At 39.6% G+C, this 23,210-nt stretch overlaps 2 protein-coding genes across 4 annotated transcripts in view; both read left to right on the forward strand.

The window, feature by feature from the left end:
- tmem51b (transmembrane protein 51b) lies at positions 1 to 9,052 on the forward strand. Of its 3 annotated transcripts, none has more exons than XM_016670747.1 (4): positions 1 to 159; positions 263 to 311; positions 4,737 to 5,142; positions 7,978 to 9,052. In XM_016670747.1, exons 3-4 carry the CDS (start codon positions 4,754 to 4,756, stop codon positions 8,399 to 8,401), a joined length of 813 nt encoding a protein of 270 aa, XP_016526233.1. In that variant the 5' UTR covers positions 1 to 159; positions 263 to 311; positions 4,737 to 4,753; the 3' UTR covers positions 8,402 to 9,052. The 3 variants fall into 3 exon arrangements, with proteins under 3 accessions (XP_016526233.1, XP_016526235.1, XP_016526230.1); XM_016670749.1 differs by having other exon boundaries at positions 4,744 to 5,142; XM_016670744.1 differs by having other exon boundaries at positions 1 to 311; positions 4,744 to 5,142.
- Positions 9,053 to 11,812: 2,760 nt separating this feature from the next.
- Positions 11,813 to 23,210, forward strand: part of skib (v-ski avian sarcoma viral oncogene homolog b) — a 51,157-nt gene continuing 39,759 nt past the window's right edge. Inside the window, exon 1 of the mRNA XM_007550172.2 lies at positions 11,813 to 12,706. Coding sequence (XP_007550234.1) covers positions 11,813 to 12,706 — 894 coding nt within the window. The remainder of the gene's footprint in view (positions 12,707 to 23,210) is intronic.

Genomic DNA, 23,210 nt, shown 5'->3' on the forward strand with positions numbered 1-23,210 from the left:
TGGCTCTAGGACCGGGCAGAACGCGCCGGTTCTGGTACAGCAGGCAGAAGGAGGTTTCACTGCGGCCGCAACCTGTTCAAAGTCCCCTGGTCTCTTTTGTCCCATTAGGGGTCGGGGGTCACGGCAGGAATATTCATCAGGAATTTCACAACACAACAAGTGGGTTTGAGTAGTGGCGTTTGTGTTGTTTTTTGTTTTATTTGTTATTTTTTCTTTCCTGTTTGTGATTTGGTCTTCCTGAATAAACACCTGCGGGATTCAGGTGACTCCCCGATGAAGAGGGAAGTCCTTGGGCGGTGAGCGGTAAAAAGGTAAGGTCGCTTCTAAACTTTGACAGAATAAAACCGGGACGACTTTGTACTCTGCTTAAGTTTTAAAGCGTCCTTTCACTGTAAAGAGTCGCCCAATTATATTGTTGTTGTTATAAAGTCTTTGTGATAAGGTGGGACAGGTCCTCCCTTCCTACTTGACAAAAATGGAAGGAGCAGCCGCTCACTTTCCCTCCGATTATCTCCTCTCTGCACCTCCACAACGTCTTATTGGTGGGGGGCTGTTAATTTGTCACCCTAATGAGCATGAATTGAGTTAAAACTTAGTTGCAGCATAGACGGGTTTTTTTAAAGATTGGAAATTTACTAAAGTCGCACAGGTCACGCCCATGCACGCTGTCAAACAGGTCTGGCGCAAACAACCACAACCCGGTGAATCATAAAACCGGACACAGATGGACAGATGTGTGGGCTTCTCTAGTTTGACAGCTACCGGCAAACCACATGTCTGAAAATGGGATTATAAGTCACGTGTTTTTTATTCATTAAACTGTTCGACACTCGTACTTTCAAAGGGGAAATTAAATCCAGAATAAGTTCTATGATTAATCTGAATTAAGAAATTACTGAAGATTTAGAGGTTAAGAATCTGTTAAAAAGACATATTTTTTTATCTAGCAGATGATTTAAAATGGTGCAACCAGTCAGACAAAAATATATGTGCCAATTCTCAAAATAGTTGATACAAACAATTTGTATAACAAAATAAAGAGTACAAGCAGAAAATCTCACTTTAGCACAAACTGTGGGTGTAAATCTGCAGCTGATATATTACTGTTTATTTTTCAGTCAACTAGCCCTTCTTTTGAATGACAGTTTTGTTTACAGACACTTCATAATTCGTTTTTATTTGTGTTGTTTTATTTATTTATTTTGGATATTTGAAATGTCTTACCGTTGGTTCTAAAGGTTCATTACAATTTAAAGTTTATTGAGCATTGAGAATGTTTTCTTGCATTATCCTTATATTACTTGAAAATGGTCTCAAAACAACATTATTGTTTATCGCAATAACATCTGGGACAATTTTAATCCCAGCAGAAGTTATTGTGACAGACATATATTTACATATGAGTTTCAGTTTGATGTGTAAGTCAGTGAACTTTACCTCAATGACATAACCGTAAAGGATAATCAAACTGATTAAAAAAAATTACCTACCAATAAAGAAATAAACTTCACTGGAGGCTTTTTCAAAGCCTTTTGACATAATTAAGTCATAAAACAAAGGAGATAAAAATGCTGATTAGATTCCAAACCAAATAAATAGTAGAGGTGAGTGTTTCTGTCCTTATAGCTTAAAAATATGAACTATAAAAAAATTATAATTTCACAAAAACTTCCATATTATAAAGTAGAAAACATTGTGCATGTTAGATTTAATGCCTATTGTTTAAAGACATTACAAAGTCAAAAGAAGTACAAAAAGCCTTAAGATTGTCTTCTACCCAGCAAAGTAAACCCTTAGCCTAATAATGGTCTGAAGTTGTGGGTTTCCAGAACTTCTTTCATCATGTAAAAATGTCGCCACAGTTTATAAGAGAAGCTGCTGGAACGACTCCAAAGATTTATCTCATTTGAATCTTCTCCCTCTTATTCGTCAGCTTTATGGTTATGACAATTTATGCCCTTTAAAAATTACCAATAAATCAAAAATACTAAATTCAAACCTTTTAAACAGGAATCCCCTCCACAAAGGTATAAAAATTAGAAAATGACATAAAACTAAGGGATTCACAAAAAAATTAACAATCTTTTTAAAAGACTGTAGAAAAAGCCACAACTCTTACAAAACTATTTATAGCATTTACTTAATATTAAACTACATCTTTATAAAGTTTATATAAAAAAGTCAAGTTTTCTAAGTGGATAATTCAATTTAAGAAAAAAAATCACTGTATAATAACTAGTGATTAAGACAAAATCAAACTTAACACATCTTAGTAGTAGTAGTAGTGAGATATTATGAATAAACGTAGGTTTTTTCCCCCAATATTTAAAAGTATTGTTGTAAAATCCAGACAGTGGTTTCTGCTCCTGTTAAGTCATGGAGAGCAGCGTTTGGGCAGGCGGCGCCGCGGTTGTAACCGGGTTTTCAGGATGCAACAGCAGCTGGAATATGAATCCTGCATTTCATATGCAGGATTCATATGAAAGGAAGCTGCATGCTTCCAGAAGGAAGCATGCAGCTTCCTTTCATATGAAGCAGAAGGAAGCATGCAGCGCGCTAAAACTGACTTTTACTCGATAAAACTCATGGGACCAACACTCTTCCTCCATTACCTCAGACTTGGATGTAAAATAGAAACTTTAATCAGAAAAGATGACCTTTGACCTCTCCAGTCCCTTAGTATCCTTTGTCTGATTAAGATATTTGTAACATTGTCTCGAGTTCAGGAGACATTTTGTTTTTTATTGTCCGTAAACTATAATAATTGAAATGGATAGAAATAAGCATAAAAAGGTCTTCTAAAATGACTCGACCTTTAGTTTTGATTTATGTGAATTAATTTTGGATGATCCATTTTGTTGGATGTGTCTGGATAATAAATCATTAACAATATTAAATTATCTTTGTGTCTGTTAATGTGATGTGATGATGGATATCTGTGGGGTTTTTTTTACATTCAACAGAAAAGAAATCTGCTGTAAAACAGAAATTATGCTGCGATTTACTTTTTTTTTTATCTTTTCCTGTTTAAAAAATTTAATGTATTGCAGTAGATGGGTGATTAATATAAATTTATTAAAACGGCGGATGGAAAGCTAAATAGTTTTACTTTTCTGCGATCCAGAACCGAACAGCATTCTGGGAACTTCTCATGATTCGCTCAGCAAAGTTTGTTACATCAACTGTCTCTCTGGCTTTTTGGTTACCTAGCAACTCACTGTCCGGTTACCTAGCAACAGCCTGTCGAGTAACTGCCGCAGTTAAAGATTTCACCACTCTGCCTCAAAACCGTTTAAGAATTAAAAAAACAGCACTATGACGTGAAAACTGTGGATAAAACAGGAACGTTCAGATCACCAGTTTATCAGAATTTCAGATATTTGAAAAACTTAATAATTAGAGAAATCGACTGATATGAAATGCTTAAATGGTGATAAGTTTTTCAGACATAAAGTCCAGCCCTAGATGGGTATTGTGATAGATGTTAATCCTCTTTTTTTTTGTAGATTAACATTGTATAACATACCAGATTTCTAACACATTAATTTAACTAAGTTTAAGTTGTGGTTCATTGACTTGAATAATCCGGCCATATGTAGCGGCGTGCGTTGTTGTTTTTCCGCTAGATCTTATCGGTTATACAGAGATAGCCAGCCTGTCGTTCTGTGAGTATCGTTCCTCTCCGTCTCTCAAGCCGGTGCTCGTCATGTTTGGACGTGCTCTGCCAGCCTCCGAACTTTCACCTCACGACTCGTTCTCATGCTAACTCACCGCTGAAAAATGCAGCCATCCGAACACCGTTCCTGCTTTTAGCAGCAGAACTACTACACAGTAATTGTAGATGGCAAGAATGCTTCAATGGGGGTGAAATTGAGGAAGAAAACCTACTTTGAAGTGTTATCAGAGCTTCTTCACAGCGTAACGCGCCACACTTACCTCCAGGGCTGAAACCATCAGATTGATCAAGATGAATTGATTATTTAAATACTTTTAACTAATTTAGTAATCGATTAATTAGTAACTGGAGTATATAGACTCAAAAAAGGCCAGTTGCTGAAAGAACAACATATTCAGTAGTAAGTAGACCAAAGCTGTACAAAAATATATACATTTTGCATTTTAGATTTAATAAAACCTTCTTTATCTGTAAATGTATTAGAACTCCTCTAGTTACATAGCTTTAACTTCACCTTGTTTAAATGTATTAAAAGAAATATATATTTCTAACAAATTATTAATTGAGATCAGCTCTAAATTGTATTTATTATTAGTCAAGAAAGAATATTTTCAAATGTTAGAAAAGGTTTTTTAGCTGCAGATGCATCCTTTGTTACTACTGGTCAAAGGTTCACTGAAGGAATGCTATAGCATTATATTTTAGGCTATAACATGTTTGTTTTTCATATTTAAAAGAGGAATTAAACTATTTGTGTATTTTAAAAATAATAATGTATATTACTTTAATGCATTATTCTTTGTAATAATGCAAATAATATATGCATTCCTCATATTGCTACAAATAATCTTAAGAGGTTAAATAAAAAATCTACAGAATGTGCCAGTTTTTTAAAAATATGACTCATGGATTAATCTGTAGAATACTCAGCTACAATAATAGTTGCAGCCCTGATACAAAAACATTTTATTAATTATCTACTTTATAAGTTAAAGAGTAAAACAGTAGAAACATTTATGATCCTTGCCATTAAAACAACTTGTCTTCTGTTTGGTTGCAGCGGTTTGTCCGGCCAGTATGTGTTCCAATCGAAATATATGTGGGGGCAACAACCAGCCCAACAGAACCAGGTCCGAGTCCAGAGGCTCAGGGGCCCACTACGCGCTGTGCGCCCTGGGAGTGGGACTCGTTGCCCTGGGGATCGTTATGATCGTCTGGACTATGATTCCAGAAGATAAGAATACAACTGGAGGCCCAAACAGTACTGTACCGACCACGGATGGTGGGAAAAACACCTCGCTGTTCGCCTCCCCGATCGCTCTGGGTCTGGTCGGGGTGGGAATGTCGATGCTGCTGCTGTCCGTTTTCCTCGGTCTGAGGAGCAAGAGGAGAGGTCGGAACCAAAACGCCCAGCCAGCGAGAGGGGCAAGCACCTTCATGGACCACGTCGCAGGAGAGGAACAGCCGTGAGTGTCGACAGCTACCTGCTCTGCTCCTGAATGTTTTAATAAATAAACTTAACAGAATAATGCTACCACGTTCCTAAACAGAAATTTAAAAAATATGTTTTTGCAAAAACTTTGGGGGTGGGAGGGAAATCACCACCTCCTTCTTTTAAAAAAAAAATCAGTTTGGCTATTATTTTAGGATATGCAAATTGTTGATGTCCATATCTTGTGATTTTAGCGCCCCCTGCTGCCACAAATGTAGATCATGAGACTGAAATGTAATTAGAGCAAAATCCAAGCCAAAAGCATTTTCTATTTCGGAAACTGTAAAATTATACCCTGGTAAATCCAAAATATTTTTATTTAATTTTTGGTAAAATCAAAAAAATATATAATTTTCTTTTTTTTTTCTTTAAGAAATCAAATACCATGAATCATGAAGGCATTTCTAATCAGAAACTAGTGGAAGAGTTGGTTGATTGAGGTTTCTCTTTTATAATCTGACTTTAAGGGCACATGTAATTTTTGTTTTGTGTGAAATGTGTAAAAATAAATGTAAAATATGTAAACGAGCATATTGGCCTTTATATTGGCTCTAAAGGGAAACTTTGGCATCATTGCCAAAGAGTAATGGCCACTAAAACAAATGTAATCACTGTAAAGTCTCATGCCATTGAGGATTAATTTGGAGATTTGTCCAAAGACAAGAAGACACTCAGAAGAAATGTTGGCTGAATGCTCTGGCTTGGAGATCTAGCAAATCGGCACCCTACAGAGGGTTTTAAACGCGCTCTCTTATGATCCCAGTTTGCCTGCAGTTCACTGGTAAAAGACTTCTCATGAAAATAATAAGAGTAACTTTTGTCCTTGTTTTGGACCTGATCATTAGCAGCTGTGTTGCAAAGATATTCTATGTTGCAGTAACTGTGCAAGTCTCTTTTTTTTTTCTACATGATCAACTTGTGTTTTACTTTTGAGCAATTAATGCCACCGCAGAAATATAGCAGTGAGATTTTTCTGAGGAGACGATCTGCTGTAGCTCAGTAATTTTGTAACTTCTTCTATGGTTAGCTTTAGCTAACGCTGCACACATTGCGATCAGGGCTAGTCAAGCTTTCAGATGGTGTTTACAGTCAAATATTATCTCCTTCATTTAGCTCAGATACAGAGAAAAATGGAATATGTTAGTTAATTATTTGCAAAAAAAAAACTGCGTTAGATGCAGCATGGTGTGGCTGTCGACTCCCTGTTATAAGTAGCAGCCTTCAGTTCTGGTCTGGTGCCGATGCATCACCATTGACCATATTTGGCTGTGCTTCCTGTTGGTTTTTTTTTATTGTTATTATTTTTGTTTTTTGGGATTGGTGGGGTTAGGTTAATTCAGAAAAAGCTTTTTTAGATCATATTTCTGCTTTGAAAAGGAAGACTGCTTGTCATTGATTCGTATTTCCCATTTTCAAGACGTTTGTTTTCTGGCTAAAATATGATATGAGGTTTAAATGTGATCATTTGTTTGGACTTAAATCTTAAGATTTCTTCTAAAGAGTTCTTATGAAGCAGGACAGAAAGTGTCAATGGGGGAAAAAATCATAAAGTTTGAAATCACTTTGTCATGCAGTAAAAATGTTTGAACATATCTGTCCTCATTTATATTTTCTTCTTGAATTTTAAAGTCTGTCTTTATTATTGTTCCTTGATAAAATATTGTAATTGTTTTATTGCCCAGCACTAGGTTACAGCCTAAAAGGTTGAAGTTGGAACATGGCTAAACAAAACTAGAAAATGATAATAAATAAATAAACGAGATCGTCTGTGCAACTTGTAGGCTTAGTCCTGTTAGCATTAGCAACACTTTACTAGCTGTTAGCAGCATTTATGAACTCTCAGCTGTTTGGCCAAGTGGTCTGAGGTCTAATCAGAGACCAGCTTTTATGGGTTTAAGTGTTTGCAGACAGACTTTTATGGGTTACCTGAAGACGGCCTTTGGTTCTGAGTTTCACATTCAGTTTTGCTTCACTTCACAACTTTTATTTGAATGCAATTGGTACAGCAAGAAGCCAAGTTTAAGTAAACTGTCACACACAAACTCCATAAACTACTCTCCCCGCACAAAGTAAAAACCTTTTTAGTAAAAGCCAATAAAATCTGGCTTCATTCAAGCAAGATGCATTTAAAGGGGACCTATTACGCTAAATTCACTTTTTGCACGTTTTTCCACTTCTATTTACTTCTAAGAAACAGCCAAACGCGCTTAAAAAAAGAAAGGTACACCAGGAATTCTTTGGCAATCAGTTAATGTTCTTTGGTGTCTGGAAAATTAGCTGTTTCGAAAATGTTGCATTAAGTTACAAATCAGCAGGGACTTCCCTTCACCTCGCAACCCCAGCAAAGCCCAGCTTGTTACCTAGCAACCCAAGCTAGGTAACAAGCATTTGGTCAGCTGTATGTGCTGTACAACGGCTGCTGGAAAATGCATGTTTTGTTGTTGACATAACATCCAGAAACCACTTGCTGCATTTTTGTTGGTTGTGCAGGAGGCTCTACTTTTGCTTTTCAACATTGTACAGTTGTATAATTGTGCAACTGTTTGGATTTAAGATGACAGGAGGCCCTAAAACAGCTCAAAAAAGGCAGAACTGAGCAGACTGAATTATCGTTATCTAAGAATGATTTTGTGCAAAAACTGTGCTGAACATGTTTTGTACAGACCTATCCCAACCTGTTCAAGGAAGCTTCATAGGTCTCCTTTAAGCATTACCTTCCCTCCAGATGGTTTGTAAATGTAACATATGCTGGTATTTGTTTATTCTCAATGCTTTCTGATTGAGGGTCACCTGTTGCGTCCCTTCCCAGGAACCCAGAGACGTACAACGTGCCCAGCTATGAAGAGGTCGTCGGCAGCGGCAACTACCCCGTCCGCCAGAGCAACCTGAGGCAGAGCACCTCTCAGCTGCCGTCCTACGAAGACATCCTGGCAGCTGTGGAAAACGAGGATTCCCAGCCCGCCAACAACTCCTCAGAGAACAGCCCTCTGAACGACCAGACGCCCACTGCCGCCGGGCCGTCCGGCATAGCGGCACAGCCCAGCCTGCCGACCCGCAGCGCCAGCCGGGCCAGCCGCTTACTGAAGCCCCTCAGAGTAAGACGGATAAAGTCGGACAAACTGCACCTGAAAGACTTCCGCCTCCAGATCCGCACCCCCACGCAGAACCCAGTGACCATAGAGCCCATCACGCCGCCCCCGCAGTACGATAACAAGATGCCTGAGTTACAGTAAAGGCTCACCCTCCTGGCTTCCCAATTGGCCTGCGGCTGATTAAAACCTATGAAAATATCTAATGGATTTGGAGGACTGGCGGTGATATTTCTGAGAGCCTGTTTTAAGGGCACCGTGAAGTAGGTAGATGTGCCGGTTGGGCAGGATGATGATGGAGGCAGACGCACTCCGGAAACGAGAACACTTTCCGCTTTATCAATGAAGCTTCGGGTCGGCTCATCAGCTCTGTCATCTCACATTAATGCATCAGAGCAAGAGTAACCGAGCAGGACAGCATTTCAGTTTTATTTATTACTCACATAAAATGCCTTTTAACAAAAATATGTTTTTGCTTTAGTTCGTAAAATTGAACCATGTGTTGTGCACAGGGAGAAACTGGAAATTATCCAGTAGATATTCGACTCGCTCAGTTTGAGATGTAAAAACTGTGATGAAAAGAAGCGAGGATGCAGATAACCTTTGGACTCTTGTTGAGATATTTACTTGTTTTTTTTATACATATAAGTGTTTAAATCTTAAAGCAGATATGTTTTAATATTTTAAAATGGTGGTGAATAAATGTTTTCCTTTTTAGTTTCTGTTTGGTTATGCTGTAAGCTTTTGTTGCGGAATTTAATAAAAGATGGATGGTGATACCATTTTCATGCTCAAGGATTCTTGTACTTTTATTTTTTTATCATTTGCATGTAAAAGTTAAATTTGGGGTAGTAAAATTTATTCAGGTTTTTAGGGTTTTTTCCCCAACAAATCAAATTTTCCTCTCACTTGAGATTAATTTAGTTACTTTTCCGCCCTCTAGTGGTAGAAATGTGAATCTTTCTAATCCAGCCCCATGTTAATGTGAAAATATATTGTTTTAAAATGAGTAAATGTGTTTAGAGCTGCACCTAATTTTTTAAATACCTGCTACTTCTATGCTAATTTTGGGGGTTAAATGGTTCTTATGTTTTTAAATCAGTGATGTTACTTAAAAAGTTGAAACAATGTTTTTGTGTTGTAGTTTTATTAACATCCCTCCAATATTGCATAGCTTATGAAATCAGTAATCCGATACATGTTCGGTTTTCACATCTTCATGCATAAAAGTGACCTAATTTAAAAGATTTTCAATTTAGTGTTGCATTTTTAACATTGGCTAGTAATTTAATGCTGTTTTTTTATTATCATAGTTATTTTAAACCAAGTAAGTGGTGCAGATCTGTGTTTTTGTGAGCCTTTGCTTCTGTCTAAAGCCTTTTGCAAACTCAAACAAGTTTTCTTGGCTTGTTTTATATTTAGCTCCATCAAGTCTAACCAGTTTCTGCAGAACATAAACATTCACGCAGCATGATGCAGCCTTCACTTATGCTTGTAAAAATATGTTTTGTGCTTGTAAAAATATATTGCACTGTTTATAAAATGCCAATAGTTTAACGAAGGTGGTCAGAGCATGTTTGATGCAACTGCTCCTCTGATTAATGCTTTCCTTGGAGACGACGGATTAAAATGTCTCTTTAAGATGTTGATGGTTTGGTAAAATGTTTATTAATTTTATCCTGCTGAAATCTTCATCTTCACCTACGACCTCTCTGCGGTTTCCTCTGGTTTCTGTTTGTTCCCTCCATCAACCTCTGATGGTTTCACACAACAGCTGTATCTTATTACAACATTGTATATATATTATTACAATAATAATATATCAAGTTACACCAACAGATGTAACTTGATATATTTACTAAGTGGAATTTAAAGGAAATTGGTTGCACTGGGTTTTATTTGGAAACTTCTTGATTTATTTATTTTAAATTAAAGGCTCTGAATAAGTGTGCATTTTATTTCAATAAGTGAAAACAGCTTAAAATACAAAGTTTATTTCTGTTAACTTTGATGATTTTATGCTTGCAGTGAATGAAACATTTAATTTCTTAAGTAAGAATATTACATCAACCACTTTTAATACAGTAAAATGAAGTTTAGTACCTGCTGAAATATTACTTTAAATCTGAAAATTATTGATCTTGACTGTATGTGGTTTCCAATGTTGGCATATTTATACGTTTTTCAGTATCTTATTCCTTTATAAAAAAAAACTTATTGCCTCATTTACAGCTTAAACCAGAAATTTACATTCACTAAATAAAAGAAAATGTAGCTTTTTTCTCACTGTCTGAAGGTAAATCTGACCAATCTTTTCTTATTTTAGGTCATAATTACCCAAAACTGTTTCTATTAGATAAATGTTACAGTGTTAGATATTTATTAGTAAGTAATAAACATTTGATCAGTATTTGGTATCAATAAATTTCAAAGATACTAAGCGTGTTGGTTAGCAGTGTTTACTGTAACTGCTGTGCAGATTATCCAGTTTGATGATGGAAAAGTTTTATTTTAACTTTAAGTTGCTGACTAAACACCTGTCCTCTAGGAAACACTAAAATTACCATAAAACAAACCACCAAATAAGTTAAAATATTTGAAGAGAGTTTATTGTAAATGGACTATTTAGACTTCTTTTTAAATGTAGTTTTACGTCTATAGATATTTGTGCAGATTAGACCAGTTTGATAATGAGTTTTATCTATTTATGTTATTAATTAAATATGCTAATTCTTGAGGAAAAATTAAAATTGCCCCCAAAACAGAGAAAAAGAAACCAAGTAGTGGAGAACGTTATTGTTCTAGACTATTTACAGATTTTGTTATTTTTAATATGGAAATAAATGTCAAATTTCTGCCAATAAATTGGTTATATCCTGACAAACGACATCAATTAAATATTTTCACTTCTCTGTAATTCCTTATTTTTATGCTGGCGGTAGTTCCAGGAGTTTCTGCAACACAAGTCAAGATTTTCCAGGTTAGTAATAATAATAAAGTGTTTAATTTGCGTTACATTTGCCGACTCAACTTCACTTCCAGGAGCTCCACCCTCGCCTGGGTTTGGTTTTTTCTCTGTGTGCAGCTGCCATGAAGCAGAGGGAGGAACAGCTGGCTGAGGGAAGAGCCAGCCCGGGGAGTCAGTCACATTCCTGGCTGGGATTCAATGACTGAACCAGACACAAACAAACAGAGAGAGAGGGAGAGACTCGCACACACTGACTGGCTGAGTGGGGAGACAGACTGAGAGTACGCCAGACTGAGCAGACGAGCCTTATTTCGGAGTGCGTAAAACCGCAGGATCTCTGTAGCAGAGTATACCCGCTGATTGAACGACTTCTCTCGCCTCGGCTTCACCACTTTTTATTCGTGAGTTCGGTTTACAGGAACTGGCCTGTGATCCCGGCAGCTTTCAGTTTTCTGAATGGACGCGCTTGGGAAGCTTCTCCGCCGACATGGAAATGCGCCTTAGCGAGCTTGTTGCCGGATGCTGAGGAAGAAAGACCCAGAGAGTTCCCCCCAGCTTTCATTTTTGAGTTTCCAGCCACAGACAACATGGAGGGCTCCGGCTTCCAGCCCCATCCCGGACTTCAGCAAACTCTGAAGCAGTTCCACATCAGCTCCATGCGCTCCCTCGGCGGACCGGCGGCGTTCTCCGCCCGGTGGCACCAGGACTCGCTCTTCGCCAAGGATGGCAAATCCGCGGAGATCATGCTCTCCTTGCCGGCCCAGACGCCCCCGGTGATGTCCGGCCCGCTCTTCATCCCGTCCGACCGCTCCACCGAGAGGTGCGAGACGGTGCTGGAGCGGGAGCCCATCTCCTGCTTCGTGGTCGGCGGGGAGAAGCGGCTGTGCCTGCCGCAGATCCTCAACAGCGTCCTGAGAGACTTCTCCCTGCAGCAGATCAACTCGGTGTGCGACGACCTGCACATCTACTGCTCCCGGTGCACGGCGGACCAGCTGGAGATCCTCAAAGTGGTGGGGATCCTGCCCTTCTCCGCGCCGTCCTGCGGGCTCATCACCCAGACAGACGCCGAGCGCCTGTGCAACGCGCTCATCTACGGCGGGACGTACCCGCCTCACTGCAACAAGGAGCTGGGCTCCCTGGAGCTGGAGCGAACCGAGCGCAGCTTCAAGGTCTACCACGAGTGTTTCGGTCGGTGCAAGGGCCTGTTCGTCCCGGAGCTGTACACGGGTCCGGCCGCCGCCTGCATCCAGTGCATGGACTGCAGACTCATGTTCCCTCCTCACAAGTTTGTGGTGCACAGCCACAAGCGGCTGGAGAACCGGACGGTGCACTGGGGCTTCGACTCGGCCAACTGGCGGGCTTACGTGCTCTTGGACCCGGACTACAGCGACAAGGAGGAGAAAAGTCACCTGGAGCAGCTTCTGAAAGAGCTGAAGGGGAAATATGATCTGACGGGGAAGCTGTCCAGTAAATCCTGCAGAGTAAGTCATCTTCCTAATTACTGGATTTTTTTTTTTTTTGAAAAATTTGATTTTTGGATATTTCAAGAGCCTCATCTCTCTGCTACATTATATGCATTGATTAGCATTAATTCTGACTTTTACCCCAGACTATCTTTGAGTTTTCTTCTGCACCATTACACTCTTTCTTTCCTTTTTTAAACATTATGACCACAGACGTTGTTGTGTTTTTTGTTGATTTAAAAAAGTGCCACTTGATTGTGAAAACATTTCAGGTTTGCCAGAATTGGACCTTTTGGTCCATCCAAACCACTGTGTGTGGTAGGAAACTACTCTGGTACATCGTCATGACCTAATTGACCACACAATGAAACATGGTGGTGGCAGCATCATGCTGTGGTAATGTTCTTCTTTGTTACAGACAGGGAAGCTGGTCAGAATCGATGGGTTGATTGAGAACCAAATGCAAAGGAAAAGAAAAAAAAACTTGAAACTGGGGTGAAGATTCACCTTTTAGCACAATGTGGGGTTCAGCTCCAGTGGCCTAGTCAAAGTTCAGACTTAAAGGGGCAGTATTACATAAAATCAACCTTTTTTTAAGCTTTACATCATGTTATAATGTTATTCCCTCATTAAAACAAACCTGGTGAGTTATTTTGATTCTATTATGCATGTTTGCGAAATCCTTTAGTCTCCCATGGCAACCGTTCAGCTCCTCCAGACTAGCGGCAGCAGCAATTAGGAAACAGCTGGTGGAGCTGTGAGTCTGCTGATCTTCATATATGAGCAGCATCTCAGTGAAATGCTGGTAAAAATGTTACTAAAAGCTTAATAGAGGAACATTATTATGACGGGTGTTGGAAAGAAAAGGAGCTTCTTAAAGAGACAGAGATCCAATTTCAAGGTTAAATTACAAAGTCAAATGTGTTTGTCGTATTTAATATAACAGCATTTTCACAATAACTGAACGTAACAGAGTTACTTGATTGTGCTATAAAATGTCACTGTGTGCCTTGAAAATCCCTGATACCGCCTCTTCAAATCTGATTGGGAATCTGTGGAAAGAGTTGTTTGCAGATTTTCTCCATCAGTCCAACTGAACATGATTTATACTTTACTTGTTACTTGGAGTTGGTCTTTTACATTAAACCCAATTAAAATACAGAAGGATTTGGGGAACTTGTCGTGACAAAATGTGAAAAAATCGAGCATCCATCCTGCCACCTCCCCCCTCTCACTCCTCAGGGTTATCGAAGGTCATCTGCGTCCTGATGAATGACCTCTCAATGACATATTTTATGAGTTTGAGGGAGGCGGGGCAGCGTCAGAAGGCTTGGAGAACAGGGTTTAATGAGGTTTATAGAATATGGAAATCTGTGTGTGTATGTGTGTGTGGGAGAAAGCAAAAAAAAAAAAAAAGAGGGGGTTTGCGTGGGTCAGGGAAGCTCAGGGCCAAGAGACGAGGTGGCTGATTCTTCGTCACAGAGCAGCTGCTATGTGGGACTCTGATAATGAGTGGACTTCTCTGAATGCATCACCGTGGCGCTGCTCCAGTCTGAGCCGAGCCCAAAATATGCCTCATGCTAGGAAAAATGAAGACTTTTTGGTTTTAAGTGTCCTAAAAGAAGCACTCTAAGCTAATTTATAGATTTCTAGCAGGAAATAATTGTCTGCGGTTTTCTTTTTCCAAGCGTTCTGTAGATGCGATTTATGTGTTTTCTAACGTCAGACAGCAGAGTTGATGTATCACCTGTGCAGTTATGGATTCCCTCAAAATGTTCAGAGTATCCAACAACTACACAAGTAAAAATAGCACTACTTCAACATATTTTTACTCAAGTAAAAAAGTATTTGGTAAAGGTCTACTCAACATCATTCAATATTTAAAAAAATACATCAACATAAAACTTATGAAACTTTAACAAAAACTGCAGGTGATTGTTTGGTGACTTTTTGGTTAAAATAAGCTTGTTCTTCATTCAGTGATGTTACTCAGAAATTTTAAGTAAAAATAGCAGTGATTCGTAATAAAGTTCCTCAAGTAAGAAATGCAGCATAGTAAAAATAATAAAATATTTAGTGTAAATCTAACTAGTTGCTACTATAGATGCAAGTTATTGATTAATGAGTAAATCTAATGTGGATTAATCTTATGGATCAACTAACGATTAATTGATAAGTGGACATTATCTTAAAAACCTGAGTCTTTCCATAATATAAAGCACTACTTTTTCCATGTAATGAAATTAAATATTATCTTAACATCATTTTGTGTCCGACCGAATAAACAGAAAATTGTGGTTTTCTCACTTTATTAACAGACATATTTGAAAAATATAGCAAAACAGCAATCTCTTAAATTGCTTAATAAACAAATAAATGTGGTAAGAATAACAAAACACTTAATCCCCCATGAATAGAGATATTTATACAGAAGTCCCGTCTGTGGTTGCTCTTCAAGGAACGTCCATGAAACGTGTTAATTCACGACAGCCCTCAAAATGTTTTTTCCGTCACGGCGCCATTTTCCTGTTTCCGCTTACCTAACGCATCATCCTCGTCTTCGTAGCAAATCAGTAACGTTTTAATAAGAAGCTGACGCAGCTCGGCCGACTGAGCGCCATTAAAGTGAAACTTAAGAAGCTGGTCGAGAGTTTATATTTCTAAACAGACTTACATAAAGTTAATTTTGAATCCCACACCGGTGTGGACCGTTTCTCTTTCCCGTTCAGGTAACTATGGACGCCATCTTTGCTTCTGTATAAACGGGCTCCGCTTAAGGAGCGGCGCCCTCTGCTGGTTTGCGGCCTAACTACAACAATAAGAGACTATTAGTTAAAGCTGCAGTATGTAACTTTTATTTTAAAAAAAGTTAATTTTTTTTACGTTTGTTAAAACTATAACAATAACAGTTTAATATAACACAGATAATCTGTGAAAAGATTGATTACCTCCACCTTCACCCAGAGCCATTATTACTGTCTGAAGAAATGAACAGAAACAACCAATGAGAGTCAGGGCGAATCATACTCATGACTCACTGATAAATGTGCTAATAGCATAGAAACAACTCATTTTACAGGAAAACTGTTTATCTTCTGTCATCGGTGGCTATGCTAATTAGCCTGAGCATTTACAACAGGCTATGCTAGCTGCTACATGAGATTGCAGTTGGCAGCGCTAAGACCCGCCGCCTGGCTCTGAATGGTTGTTTCTAGTTAGGGAAAAGCAGAGGAGCTCAATTTTTTCAGTTTATCTGTGTCATACTATGCTATCATGACATGGTGACAATTTCAACAAATATGTGAAAAAAGAAATGTTTATAAAAGCTACATACTGGAACTAACTTTAAGCTAATTAGTCGTAAGTCGATTAATAATTGTTTGCATCAATAACTCCAAGCTAACTCGTAGATTTCTAACAGGAAATAATTGTCTGCAGTTTTATGTCCTACAGATGTGGTTGATGTCTTTCTAACTTCAGACAGCAGAGTTGATGTATCACCTGTGCCGTTATGGTTTCCCTCTAAACGTTCAGTCCAGACGCTCTCTCAGAGTGTGAGTGATGAACTGAGCATCATGGAGGCAGCGCAGCCAAGAGGGGCAGGAGGAAGGAGTGGAGTGGGGGGTTGGTAATGTGGGTTCGCTGTGGTTCACTGTCACCGGTGTCCCAGTTAGCAGACAAGCCTGATCCTCGGGGAGCCGCTCGCCAGCGCTCTGCCCATACATCAGCCTGACAGGACGAGCTGCTGAAAGGCCCAACTGGACTCGCCGTGGCTGCGCTTGGCTCGGCTTACCCAGCCCGAATGAAGACACAATGTTATCGGGCTGCCACAGCCTCTCTGATGTCAGGGGTGTTTTATTAATAAGAGGCAGGATACCTTGTCTGCTTGGATCATCTGTCTAGACTCCCTCCCTGTGCGCTGAAAGAGGAGCGGAGCTGCTGAGCACGTCGGCGCGGACGCGGCTTTAAAGGATTTCTTGACTGATCCGAGTGTTAATTAAAAGTTTCTCCGTTTTGCATCCGATGAAGCATTTCGTCAGTTAGCTGCAGATGGGGGCAGATTGGAGGGGGCCGCCGGCGCAGACCGCCCCATTCAGAAGCTGCAAGGTGTGTGAGCCGGGCCTCAACATGTGTTGTCAAAGGGCTGTGACCTCTGACCCTTTCTCCCCCTGCAAAGATAATGACCCAGCCAACCCCCCATTCTTTTTACGCCATCCAATCACACGGCCTGGTGTCCACCCCAGCTGCCAGATGGCTTCCTGATAAAGGATGGAGAAATGTACACAACAAACACCGCTCCCAACGGCAGCTTGCTGTTTTTAAATTTCACCATTAGGGATAAAAAAAATGAGATTTGTGGCTTTTCTTTTTAAATTAAATTTAAAGTTGAGTATTTCTTCCTGTGATAAATTCTTATTCATTAATATAATCTGATATTCACCTGATTTCACCAACTTAAAGTAAGAATAAAATAATTTGTAGCTGGAGATAATAATTTATTGTGAATTTATTTTAAATTATAGGAATTTTGATTTATCGTCATCATGATAAATTTCACTTATTGATGGTAAATTAAAAACCAAACTGAGAATGTGAGCAGAAATGTTTTTTTTTTTGCCATTTTCTTTCCTGCTTGTTCCACAAAACCATCAATAAATACCTGTAAATTTGACAGTTTTATTAAATGCAGCTACTGCATTCAGTTTAGTGACGTACGTTGCAGCCATACCTAAAAATAGTAATAAATATATATATTGTTTTTCTCATAATTTATGTTATCACAATAGTACCACAAAATATTGCAATAAAATTCTAAATCCAAATCGCGCCAATATTGTGAATTAGCTAGCTGCTAATGTAGCTAGCCTGCAGTCTGCTGCTTTACAACAATTCAACTCTCAGCTTCCAAGCTTCAATAGTAGCTCTCCTAATACGGAGCACTATTTGAGTCATGTTCACTTTCAGCAACATGACTCAAATTTTTCCAAACAAACAAATTGTTGGAAGCTTAAGAAGTGTGTAGGAACCCAGGTTTCTACTAAGTGTCCAGCAACGGGTGGGGGAGGGGATTCATGCCAATATTTTGTAGAACTAGTCATTTAAAAAACTTGCTAGCTACAAAATAATTTGTTTCACTGCCAAAAATTGTTTTTTTTCTATGAAATCCTGTCGGATTATCATTTGTCATTTGTCATTTTTTTTATAATTTCTGCAGAGCTTAGACTTAGTCCAACAGCAATGTTTGCAGGGAAGCCAAAGCAAAGTGACATTCATATTGTATATTTTAGTATTTAATTATTTTTGCAAGCCTTACTAGAATATTACCTCAGGTTTTGCTGATATTGCGAAGCCGTAATAATCATATTTTTGCTGTTTTTGAGTGAGATCCTTCATGATTTTTGCTGTATAAAACTCCAATTTTCCTCCATTATGCTGACTTTTGCATGTAGCGATTTTAAATATTGACTTTTCTGATTAGCATGGAAAGCTTTCGTAAAGAGGATTGGAACTGAAATAAAAACTTTTCGTTCAGGCCAAAGTGGAATACCTCTGAGCATTAACTGTAAAAACAAAATCCCTAAGAAGTGAGGCCAATGCGATCAATCATCTGACCGAGTGGAGAGCTAAAGGGGTTCTGTGTGGACCTTCTGTAATGGGAATGGATATTAAAACCACCCAACTGAGGCCAATTTATGCCATTTCCCATCCCATTGTTCTCCTCATTCGATGCAAAAAGCCTCAAACCTGGACTGAAGTGAAGCAAAGGCTGGCGCAGGAGAAGGATTTGGTTTTATTAAAGATGAATTATTCTCCTTTTTTAATTCCCTTTTGCTCCCATCATCCTCAGACTGCGTGTGTGGGCGCCGCCGTGTGCATCAAGGTTCCTGTGTGTTTTAATGTAAACAGCCGAATGTTATGGCTGGATCAGCTGTATGAGCCAGATTAAAATCAGCTCACCGCCGGCTCATTTCCATTCCCATCTGTCTGCTGACCTCTCGCTAAGTCCTGAGAGCCGCCGCGGTTCAACACTTCGGACCTTGATGGGTCTGTCTGACCCAGCCAGCTAAAACCTGACCCAACCACACAAACCCAACTAAACGCTACCAGACGGACTTGGTTCACATTTACTGTATTCTTTAATCTCACCACTGCCGGATCTCTTCTGAAGAATATTATTCTTAAAAAAACTAAACCATCGTTGTTATTGCAGTTAACTAAAGCTGAAATGTTAATTAACGGGGCAGAACTAAAGCAGACTGGAGCTAAAATGTGCCTTTATAAAACTAACTAAAACATATTGAAATCACAGACATAGTATTCTATAAATCTGTTTATTAGCTTTTTAAACTGATGTGAAATAGACTGTTTCTCTCCTTCTGCACAAGCAGTTTATGTCAGATATTGGAGAAATCACGGCGCTCCTTATGTCTGGTCCGGAAAATGGCGACTGTAGAAGTTGGGAGAAAATGCCAGACTCAGTTTCCACAATAGTTGAAAAAAATGTTTTTGAAAATGTTATCTTCTGTTGAATATTCATTACAATGTAATGAATACAATGTATTCATTACAATGAATACATTGGTTTAGTACAATGCTGTACTAAAACTACTATTGTAAAAACTAAACTAAAACTAAATAATATTTAACTAATAAAAACTAAGTTCAAATCACGCCAATATTAGCTGGCTAATTAGCTAGCTGCTAAGATAGCAACAATATAATTCACAGCTTTGACGCTTAATAATAGTGATTGATGCTTCTTCACTTTTAGCAACATGACAAAAAATTTTTCACACAAACAAATTGCTAATTTTCAACTAATTAAAACTAGCAAACTAGTTTTTAACTAATAAAAACTAAAACGTACATAATAGTTTGCTAATTAGCTAGCTGCTGAGGCAGCTGGCCTGCAGTCTGTTGCTTTACAACAATACAACTCTCAGCTTCCAAGCTGTATTTTTATTCAACATCTTTGTTGAATCACTAATAATCGTGACTGAAGCTTCTTCACGTTTAGCAACATGACTCAAGTTTTTCCCAACAAGCAAACTGCTGGTTTTCAACTAATAAAAACTAGCAGGCACCCTAAAAACGAACTGAAACCAATTAAATGAGACAAACAAGCGGTCATAACAAAATAAAACTAAACTAAATGAAACCCAAAGCTCTGGTAACCCCTGTGGTTTCCTGTCTTGTGACTGCTGACCGGAGTGCTGCAGCCGAACGGAGGCAGCCCGTCGAGGCAGAGGGGTGTCAGCGGCTCCCAGGGGCTGTGGCCTTCATTCTGGCAGCGGTGACCCCATGTTAAAAGGGTGTCAGCTGGGGCTCTCTCATGGGTAATGTGTGCTAAAGACCTGCTGCCTCCTTTGTTAGAGGGGCAGGCTTTCAGAGGCTGTGAAGTGCGGCGAGCGGCTCTTTGAGCGCGCCGCGTTTCTTTGGGCGCTGCGTGGAAAGGTCCGTCACCTCCAGCCCCTCTCAGGGTGGGAAAGCCACACGAGTGAAGCTGCTGCGTCACCGCTTTCCTTGTTGCATCCTGAAAAGACAGACAGGAGCCTGTGGTGGTGTCTGCATGTCTGATAGAAAATAAAGGCCTGAGAAAAATGAAAACTGAATCACTTAGAGAAATGCAAAGCTTCCAGGCAGCACTGCAGCAGGGATTGTCTTAGTATCTGATTATTCTGATGATTAATCAGATAAAAAATGGCTCATTCTGCACATGTTTTTATTTAACCACTTCAGCCTTTTATTTTTACACAATATTGAATACAATAAAGATGTAAAAAACAATTAATTGTCTTTTTGTAATAAGAAAATAAACATTTTATTGCCTAAATTGCAATAGCACAACTTTCCTTTGGTAAACGGTTGATCATTTGTAGCAAAGGATGCATCTGCAGTAACAAAATACAGTCTACTAATCTGTTTTGATTAATTGTAATAAGGAAAATGTGGTTAATTGGAGATTTTTCTTTACACAATTTGAACTGATTGAAGCTAAAAATGCCACTTGAGGAATTGTGGGTGGAAAATAAAATGGTTTTTCATATTAAATGTAAAATATACTTATTTTTGTACAGTTTTGGTTTAATCACTGCCTTTTCATTGTCTGCATGCTCCAGTAAACGACTAATCGATTCCTAAATTAGTTGACCAGTACGTCAATAGTCGATTAATCATAATTAATTCAATTAATCGTCTCAGCCCTAAACTTCCAGGTAATTATATCCTCAAATTCAAGTGAAACTCTCTGAACATTCAATATTAGTGGAGCTAAAACATTAATTTTGACACAACTAAATCTGTTTAACACAGCGGTAAAGGTTAGACATTTCCTCAGAAACACCAGTGTCCAAAACGTGTCCTGCAGTTCTGATTTGTCCGCCCCAGTTTTCTTTCTAACACAGAAAAACTCATTGTGTAGGCTGAACATGGGCTGATATGAAATCCTCACAGTGTTATAATCTTGATTTGAATCAGTATTGAAAATATATAACATGTTCCAGATGGTTTTATTTTAAAAAGCGAAAATGATTCCTATTTCTGCTAACATGACATATTTATTACTACAGGCATTACTTATAGATTTAAATTAACATTTGTTAAACTTAGCAAGTGTTTCCAGATTCTGCAGTTTTCTTTCCCCTGGTTGATTAATCATGCAATCTGTAGAGATAATAGTTGCCTTTAGATTGTGGAAATGAAGGGATAAAGAGCTGCTTTGTCTTATACCCTTAAATATTTCCAAACAGCTGTTTCTGCCTTTCCTTTTGATCGCCATTGTATTTTAAACTTGGAGAACTTCATATATTTCCATGAAAGTTCCCAAAATTAAAAATAGGTGTCCCAGCACAACTCCCTGTGGAACCCCACATCATTTTCAAACCTCTGCTGTATTACCTGGGACAGTTCAGCAGATTTAATTAGTTATTTAATTGCCTTTAAACTCTATTTGAATGTAAATTCTGTGGTTGTACAAAAAAGAAATGAGGATTATTTGAAATTTTTATACTCAAACATGCAGATTAGGGAGTAGAAGTGATGATTAGCCGCTGAGCTAACTTGTGAAAACTTCTTGTGTGAGTGGAGGAGGATGAAGAGGAGGACGAAGAGGAGGATGAGGAGGAGGAGACAGAAAGGAGGAGGAGGAGACGAGGAAGAGGACGAAGAGGACGAAGAGGAGACGAGCGCTCGCTGTGACCGCAGCCGACGAGCTAGTTAGTCAGTCGGGCTGTTAGCTGCAGAGCAGATGCCTGTATTGGGTTAGTGTAATACCACAATCATCATCATCATCATCATCAATTCCTCCTCGATAACCTCCTGGTTTCCAACTCTGTGATTAAGAGTCAGGCCCATCTGGTGCATAGACAGGAAATCCTGGAGTCTGCGTCTGCTGCTTGCTGAGCTACTAAGCTGCTGCAGTCGGGGGGCTTTAAACTCCAATAATCCCACATAACTCCTGGAATGCAGAGACCTCAAAACTGACATGTTCTCTGGACACATTCTGCCTTCCTTCCCTTCTTTACAGAAACACTCAGAAGTCTCTCCTCCCTCTCCAGCCTGTTCATAGCATCTCGACAATTTATAGCCGTTCCCGCTGGAATTTTCTAATTAGAGCATGAATTAGTGATACCGCACGGAGAAAACCAACAATGGTACATTCCCCCTTCCACAAACGCCTGCCTGGCGGGGGGCCACCAGACTCACGGAGCAGACTGCGACGTTCGTCCCTCCAAAGCCCGTCTCTTTGGTTGACCTGCAGCGCCGCAGAACTGTTAGACCACATTGGAGATGTGCTAATGGAGCTCCAGCCAGAGCAGAAGTAGGCCCTGCTGGTGCCATATGACAAATCGGCATGCTGCTCTCGCCTACAATCCGCCCACCAAACACCTTCAAAGCTATCGGGAGGAGGATTAGCTCAGGCAGCTAAAACCAAACAGACTGCTCAGTGTTCAGACGGCGTTTTGGGCCAAATCTCATCCATGCCTCCTGTTTTGATGGCTAGCAGATCCCAATCGGGGGCTGGGTGCCGCCGGTTCACCCGGGCCTGGTGCCGAGCCAGGAGAAGGGAGAAGAATCAGTGTTTTAGGGATTTACGCGACTACGTCGCTCTTCGGGATATGCATAATTTATTTTGGGATTAAGGAGGGTTCAGATTAACTTTGGATTCTTCGGCGGGTTCAGTCGACGGTGAAGCGGGGGAGTCTGACTGAGCGGCGGCGGCGGCGCGTTCAGCTCCAGATCTGTGTGTGTTTGTGCGTGTGGGCAGGCCTGGACCACAACATTTCGAGGCCTCTGTCAGACTGAGAGGACTCGTCCTCCGTCGGAGTCTGTTCATCTGCGCTCGTGATTGGAGGGCGCCTGTGGTTGCTAAGCAGAGCTGCTCTTCCTGTGCTAAATAAGAACTTTGTGCTCTCTGGCTGGTTGGCTTAAAGAACAGCGCCAGAACACACACACACACACACGCGCACGCACACACACCCACACACACACACACACACACACACACACACACACACACACA

Source organism: Poecilia formosa, unplaced genomic scaffold (genome assembly GCF_000485575.1).
Source record: "Poecilia formosa unplaced genomic scaffold, Poecilia_formosa-5.1.2 Scaffold2, whole genome shotgun sequence".
Lineage (NCBI taxonomy): Eukaryota > Metazoa > Chordata > Actinopteri > Cyprinodontiformes > Poeciliidae > Poecilia > Poecilia formosa.